The following is an 8,865-nucleotide window of genomic DNA, read 5'->3' as shown; positions in this document are numbered from 1 at the left end:
AATCTATATGAAAATCAAGAGAGAAACTAACGTACTTCCTTCCTCTATGACTTTCCACACGCTAATGGGGAAAGCATGTGAAGTGTTGCCATAGGAAAAGAGTTCTGCTCTACGCCACCTGCAGCCCATTTCGATCGCCAAAAGTCAAAATACAATTTATTTTCCATTTTTTATATTTTATTATATTGTTATATTCTAAATCAGAACTAGTACAACTAAACCACTCATCAAGAAAATTAAAAATATGGTATTAAATTTTTTTAGATGCCAATAATAAGATAAACCACAAAAATAGTAGGGTAACCTTGAAAATCGATTTTTCGTTGCCATCGGGAAGATGGGACCTTCTGTTCCTTATATCTACGGAAAAGCAAGCTTCCTTTTTCTTTCATGGAAAGTGTTGCCATAGATAGAGTATTGCTCTACGCCACTGTGATATACAGTTAACCATCCATCGTATGGTATGGGGCACGGGCATTGATTGTAAACAAACAATCAGTTGCGGGTGTCTGGGTGGCGAGGGTGTCATAGACTTAACATAGCGAGGTTTAAAAGTAAAGTGTTTTTAACTTATATTGTGAATTTATTTAGAATATTACATATATTTTTCAAAAGATAGTGTACTGAATTTTAAATAGTGATGCAGTTTTATTTGAAAATTTCCTTTTAAATGCTGCAATTTGAGGATATATATTTGGTCACTTTGTTTACGTATTTCGTGTGATTTGTAATGTTATGGCAAAACTTGATTAGAAATAAATGTATAGAATACCTTCATTAAAATTAATATTATTATTTAGGATTTAGTGTTTTATTTATGTGTGAATGTTTTTATTTACTTTAAAACTGATATATATTAAACACAGTTTTGAGTATATCATAGTCAATCAATCTTATTAATTCATGTTATTTTTCTTAATGGTATTTTTATTTTGAATGGTACTTCTAATTCTTATTTTATTAGAAAACTTGTCTTCTGAACATTGAATTGGGATAGATTTATGATTCATTTATTCCATTTTTATTTAGTAAATTGTGGATTCCATTAGGATCACCATGTTGTTGCATGTTGCTTACTTCTTACATGTTATTTATGTTGTTTTTGCTACTCTAATATACTTACTACACATGTATCAAAATGCTGTACATACTAAAATTAAAATTATTATTAAAGATCTTGTATTTTTTGTGTTTTTTAAGTCATTAAAGCAGAATAAATACAAAAAATGTTTTTTGTACATGAGTGTCTCACAAAATAACATTTTAAATGAATAAAAAATCATATTCTGATCCTATTTAAGAGTATTTACAGTGTTTAAAGCTTTTCGTAGTTAAACAATGGCTAATTGTATGAGAATAAGTTTTTATTCACATTAAAATATGAATCAAATATATAAATTATAGAAAGTATATATAATGTTCTGTCACACATTTAATACTAAAAGTTATTGAATCACATATATTTATTTAGCAAATTTTATCTTATATATAATACTGGGGAGTGATCTGCCTCCTCGCCGTGCACACTCGTAACATATTTCTATGGCTAAAAAATCTATTACTACTGGCATGTGTTCTTACTCTATGGTCAGTTTGACATGGATGATCATTACATTTTCCATTGAAATACTCTTTGTGAGATTGTGGCACTAAAAACCAAAGGGACAAATCGTTTATTTTGTGATTTTTTTTGTGTGTGATAAATCATTTGCATTAAAAGTTATTTAAAATTTGTTATTCTTTTTACCTCTCATTAAGCGACATAAACAATTTTGATTAAACCTTTCTTGAAACGTGAAGGATATTTCTTTGTAAGTAAAACTAAACAGCATTTGAATTATTTAAGTAGAATATAACTAAAACTCTCAAAATAAACTATAAACAAATAACTAATACTTTCAACTTAAAACACTTGAAACTAAAAAAATACACTTGGAACTGACATACTTATTAGACATATGAATTAAACTAAATATATTTTGCTTTATGTAATAGTAAAATTAAAATGGAAGTCGATTGTTAGCCTGACAGCAATGAGCAACTCAAAGGTGTTTGAACAAGACATCACCGATTAATATTCACTACGATGGCTATTAAGCTGTATTCATAGAAATTTCTTTTTTTAAATTTTCAATTCTATGAAAGTCTTTTAGCGGTGATTTAATTATTTTTGTTTATATTTTCATTGTTTATGTATTTCAATGAAACATGAAACTATTTTTATTTTTTAAAAGGAGAGAGAAGATTTAGGAGAGTTAATTACTATATAGAATCTATAATACAATAAGTTTTACATTATATCATTCACATCAACAGGGTGCTCTACAAATGGGGAGCTGAAATTTGTAAGTAAAACAGACACTATATTCTTAGAAGAGCAAATAACAGGTATGCATTTAGCATGTGATTTGCACATGCACGAGGCGTGCCTCTTACATGTANTAAACAGTCACTCGTGCGAGTAAAACATTCGAATATAAGCTGGTTAATAAACTCATCGCTAAGCATCATAGTTCTGAGATAGAGTAGCAGATACATAAATTATAGTTTTAAAGAAATATTTATCACCCTATACAAACTATAAGAAAAACTGCATGAAATATTAGATGTTCACATGCTTATGTCAAAGCTGAGATAAGTTTTTATCGTGATATTATATGCAATGAAATAAGATAAGTGGCAATGAATTAAAAAAAATAGTAATAATAACTTAACACATTATTTAAAAACAAGAAAAAAATTAAAGCATTTACGCAGGATATTTATTATATATTTTTCTCAAACCTCTTCTGAATGTACTTCATGGATATTCAATTAATTATTTAAATAATAATTTTCGAAGAAAAATTATTATTTCAACATAATCACATAATTGGGTTATAAAATATTATATAGCTAAAATTCTGAAAGCAAGGATAGAAATTATTTTACAATAAACCTTTAATTATTAATTAAATTTCTTTAAATTTTCGTTTTTTTCCCCTTTATTTACAACTGATTTGTTATACTGGCTGGGAAGCATATAAATCCTACCCTAAATTCAATGTTGTTTAATAGACAGTTTATAACAAACATGCATAATGACTAATAAATTTTAAAGAAAAAAAATCAATACAAACATACGCACCTTCATACTATGCTATCACCGTGTTATGGAGTACCTTATAGTCAGACTTAATTTTGAAAGATGTCTCCATGAGTGATTCCTTAAGGATTGATGCGGCTTAGAAGGGGCAATAGGCGGAAAGATACGTGATATTAAATAAGAAACAAGTTTCCTCACTAAATCCCAACTGAGCCATTCTGCATCTTTTAAAGATTCAATTGAATAATATTTTCATTTCGACATAGCCTTCTTTAAATAATTCCATCTGCTTCTTCACAATTTATTTTGAATTGTTTTCTCCATACAAAGTTGTATCCTAAATCGAAAGGAAACAAGTGTGAGGAAGAATTATGAAACATGCATTATATGTAATCTAATTAATAATGTCTTAAGAAAAATATTAACAACTATTTCTTACATGAATCATAACAAACAGTAACTTTAAGTGGAGAGCCTACTCACTTAAAAATAAGAATTTTTGTGATAAATATTATTAAAATCTAACTAAAAAGTTTTATACATACTTGAAATAAATTAATTCTACTCTTAATAGACAAAATAGTTAAATAATAATGTGTATTTGTGAAAATATCAGCAAAATCCTTATATTCGAAGGTCTGCCATCCTGAAGCTCAACTACCTAACACAAGACTTCTTTCATAAATTTTAGCAAAATCTGTTTGAAACATTTTCAAGAAGTTTAGAACATTTAAAAAAATTCATTAAATCTACCGTTGAAAAACAAAGGAATTAAATAATAATGTCTGTTAGTAAAAATATCAGAAAAATCCATTCACTCAAAGCTGTTACCCGGAAGTTTATTTACAAAAACAAAGCAATTTATATATTGTAGAATATTTTTTATCCCTATTTATCATACAGGCATTATACTTAATTAATATCTAATGTAAAAAATCAACTGTTTCTCATATGAATTACAACAAACATCTTTATGGAGAGAGCACATTCTCACTCGCAGAACAGAAGATTTTAAACAAATATTATCTAAACCTAACTAAATTATTATAATAGATTTAGGACATTTCAAAAATAAAAAAAAATTCTACTGTTAATAAGCAAAAGAATTAAATAATAATGTGTATTAGTTAAAATATCAGGAAAATCCATTCATTCAACTCTGCCACCCAGAAGTTTATTTACAAAAACAAAGCAATTTAAAAACACTGAAACAATTTTTTTATCATTATTTGTTCCTATATATTATACAGGCATTATACTTAATTAATATCTTACGTAAAACACAACAACTATTTCTAATTTGATTTAAAACAAACACTATTTTTAAGGAGAAAGCACACTCACCCACAGAACATACGATTTTTTTTACACAATTATCTAAACCTAATTAAGATATATTAATTATTGGGACTTAGATAAAAATAAATTGATTCTACTTTTAATATATATAATAATAAAATAATAAAGTGTATTGTTAAAAATGTCGCCACCCAGAAGTTAATAATCATAAAACAAAGCTATATCAACACATTGTAAAAAATTATTTGACAATTATTTTGACGTATTTATGAAGCAGACATCCCAGTTAATCTAATTTATTAAGATCTAATAAAAAAAATCAACAATTATATATATAGTATGTATTGTAATAACCAACATCTGCGAAATGAAACAGAACTCACTCACCACCGATAAATATTTTAATTTTTTTCCTTTAAAGACTGTCACAATTTAGCCAAAACTTACTATAAAGTTTATTAGAACTCTATTCTACACGAAAATCGACCTTTTATACTTCAAAAATTTAAGGAAAATATAAAATTTGCTACTTTATTACAAAATGACATCAAAATCCCATAGACTTACATTAGAGTGCTCGCCACCCAATTGATGTATACAAAGATCACGACGTCACGTGCCCGTGCCTCATTCGCTGTCTCTCTAGCTTAAGCCAGAGCCTTATTAATGGGATCAGAAAGTTATAAGCTTAAAACAAAGATCTCGTCTCACTATACTACACCCATGCCTTTGTCAATCCTTCATTCCAAACAATCCGAGCCTCTATAATCCGAAATTATATGAGTTAGGAAATCTGAATCAGGAAAAATGTGCTCGAAAAAATTTGTGTATCATGTTAAATAGTAAATCTTGCTTCAATATGTGCGAAATATATTAATTGATTTTAGTTTATGTGCTCTAAGTACTTCCACAATGATTGTCGAAAATACATCGCCAATGAATGAAGAAATATAATTATAGGTATTAAATAGAGGACCTCAGTTGAATCTAGTGGGCGTCACAGATAGCGATACGGAAATATCCCCTAAGAGTTATCTGACTAAGTATAGTTGTGTTTATACAAGAGTGAAATCTTATTCTTGTAGTATATATAACAAGAGTTTTCCACAAAGAATTCATCTGACTATGCACCTTCCTGTTCACACTGGTGAGGAACCTTTTTCCTGTCCTATATGTCATAAGACTTTTCCCCATAGAAGTAATCTGACTACACACGGTTATGTTCATACTGCTGAGAAACCTTACTCTTGAAGCTCATGTAATAGGAGTTTTTCACTAAAAAGTAATCTAACTAAACACAATCGTGTTCACACTGGTGAAAAACCTTATTCTAGTATATAATAAGAGTTTTTTCATACAAAAGTCATCTGACTAAGAAGAGTTCTGTTCACACTGCTGAGAAACCTTATTCTTATTGTTTATGTAATATGAGTTTTTCACAACAAAGTCTTCTAACTGAGCAGGGTCTTGCTCACATTGGTGAGAAACCTTATTCTTGTAGTATATGCAATAAGAGTTTTTCGCAAAAAAGTGTTTTGACTAAACATAGTCGTGTTCACACTGGTGAGAAACCTCATTCTTGTAGTGTATGCAACAAGAGTTTTTCGTTTAAAAGTCATCTGACTGAACACAGTCGTGTTCACACTGATTAGAAACCTTATTCTTGTAGTGTATGCAACAAAAGTTTTTCGCAAAAAATTTCTCTAACTGTACACAGTCGTGTTCACACTGGTGAGAAACCTTATTCTTGTAGCATATGCAATGAGAGTTTTTCGCTAAGAAGTCATCTGAATAAACACAGTCATGTTCACACTGGTGAGAAACCTTATTATTGTAGTATATGCAATAAGAGTTTTTCGCAAAATAGTCTTTTGACTAAACACAGTCGTGTTCATACTGGTGAGAAACCTCATTCTTGTTGTATATGCATCAAGAGTTTTTCACAAGAAAGATATGTAACCAAACACAGTCGTGTTCACACTGGTGAGAAACCTTACTCTTAAAGTATATTCAACAAAAGTTTTTTAGCAAATAAGTTATCAGTCTAAACACCGTCTTGTTCACACTGGTGATAATCCGTATTCTTGTGCTACATGTAAAGAGTTTTTCATGCTAAAGTTATCTAAGCACAGTTATGTTCAGACTAGTGAGAAACCTTATCTGTGCAGTATGTGTATAAGAGTTTTTCACGTAGATGTCATCTGACTGAGCACTTTGCGTTCATACTTGAGAAAAGCCTTATTCTTGTTGTATATGTAATAAAAATTTTACTCTCAACAGTAATCTAATGAAACACAGCATTGTTCATACTAGTGAGAAACCTGATTCTTGTAGTTAATTATTAACCCCGTTAACTGACCTTACGCGAAACACCCAGTGTCGAAGCCCCGGTTTGGAAATGTTGACCACGATTCGAAAAGGGTATTTTTCATTATTTTTGGACACTCTGTTTCCTAACTGGGGGTTTCTTAACTCACTGTTAACTTGCACTCCGTGTTAGATTTACAACTTTATTAACTGTGATTGCTTTCAATTTTCGCTGCTATTTTTAAAACTATTTTTCTATGAAAGAATTAAAAATAGATTGCATTGAGTAATTAAATTTGAATCACTCTTTTACTGGGCAAATGAAAAAGATGTTAAGTTTTGTTTTCCTAACTGAGTTGCATGAATGAGCAAAAGGATCTAAGTATTATAATTATGAATTTAGATATTTTATTATTATCGATATCATAAAGCTGCACGCAAACATAGAAATATTACTAAAATTCAATTAAAAACTCTTTTATTTTTAACAAGGATCAAGAGGATTATGCTGCATCATTCTTATGCTTATTCACATTTCTAATAGTTAACATATTATCAATAACATATTATTAATAACATAACATATTATCAATAACATATTATTAATAACATAACATATTATCAATAACCTAAACCACTGAGAAATATTTTCCTTTTTTCTAAAAACTTAAAAATGAAATTGTATAAAATAAACTTCTCAGCAGCTCAGATAAGCATAAATCAATACATTCCTACTGTTCAAAATAAGCTAGAAACAACTATTATTGTGCTGCCTCTGATGATGATAGAGAAATTTACCGTAAGAGATATGATGAATAATATAACAATTATTTTAAAGGCAAATGTCTTAACATGAACAAATATTCCAAAACTTTTAAAAAAATCATCAATTTAAAAATTTTATAATTTAAATAACTGCTTTATAAAGCAGTTACATGTTTTGGTGCATGAAATGTTCTGTTATAATATATAGCAGGTTCTGTTATATATAGCAAGGTTGGGATTTTGAACATGACACGTGGGTTTCACTGTCTTAAACTGGGTAAAACTGTCTTAAAGAGTCCAAAACCTTGAACTTTGGTAAAAGGTAAAAATTCTATAGGTGTAACCATTGTAGACGTAATAATTACATGTATCAATAAATATTTTATATTTTTTATACAATTTACTATAGCTTATTAAAAGAAGATACTATATTATAATATGAAAAGGTTTATAATTTTTGAAGCTCCACAATTCATTGAACAACAACAGTGAATACCTAATCCTTTAAATATAAACATGCTTTTAATACTGATAAATGTTTTTGCATAAGGATAAGTAAGGCAATATTAAAAAATATATATATATTTTTAAAAAAATTAAATTTGTTTACCTTTTATTTTTCACAATATATTTTTTTTTAAAAATGTTATAATTTCTGTTAATATAAATATAAATATTATAAAAATGTTATAATAAATATTATTTTTTATATTAATTTAAATTGGAAATACAAAATAACTGAAAAATGTATTAACAGTTTTGAAGGGCATAACATCAGTTTCAGTTACTGACACTGGTGATGTATCACCACTATGCTAAAAGAATTGAACGTGAATGAAATGAAAATATTCTTGAATAGTACTTATAGATGAATAAACCTGTTTATGACTAGCCAAGTACTTAGTCCCTAAAAGTTTAACCTGTATGGTAAGGCCAAATTTCATTTATGTACTATTGAATGAGAGGACCAATTGAACTTGATTACTGATTAATCTTCCTTTGTTTAATGTTTATATTAAAGAGTCAAACAATATTAATAAAACATTATACTTTTAAAAACAAATATTTTCTAGTAGATTTAATTATTAATATGTTATTATTAGTTCGATGTTTATTTTACCTCTTAAATATTGTTCAGATAAAATTGTGACACTATTTGAGTAAAAGGGTTTTGGACAGGACGGTGAAATCCTTGGATTAATCCATTTTGTCCTAAACCTTGCCAACCCTGCTTTATAGTATTACATAATCAGGGCTCAAAGTAATCCTTAATTTCTTTTTTAAAAAAAAGAAAGTATTCTTAATTATTAAGCATTGCAATAGATGTCCTGAAATTTTTGTGATTTTAAAATTTTGTTGAAATTAACAGGGAGAAAAATAATTGAAAATCTAAAAAAGAATTGAAGAAA

At 28.0% G+C, this 8,865-nt stretch overlaps 1 protein-coding gene across 1 annotated transcript in view; it reads left to right on the top strand.

The window, feature by feature from the left end:
* The first annotated feature begins 5,811 nt into the window (after positions 1-5,811).
* Positions 5,812-8,865, top strand: part of LOC107453834 (zinc finger protein 271-like) — a 33,073-nt gene continuing 30,019 nt past the window's right edge. The window contains exons 1-2 of the mRNA XM_071183937.1: positions 5,812-5,970; positions 6,037-6,384. Coding sequence (XP_071040038.1) covers positions 5,812-5,970; positions 6,037-6,384 — 507 coding nt within the window. The remainder of the gene's footprint in view (positions 5,971-6,036; positions 6,385-8,865) is intronic.

Source organism: Parasteatoda tepidariorum, chromosome 8 (assembly GCF_043381705.1).
Source record: "Parasteatoda tepidariorum isolate YZ-2023 chromosome 8, CAS_Ptep_4.0, whole genome shotgun sequence".
NCBI lineage: Eukaryota > Metazoa > Arthropoda > Arachnida > Araneae > Theridiidae > Parasteatoda > Parasteatoda tepidariorum.
Note: the sequence above shows the minus strand (reverse complement) of the source record. Positions and strands in the feature narration are given on the sequence as shown.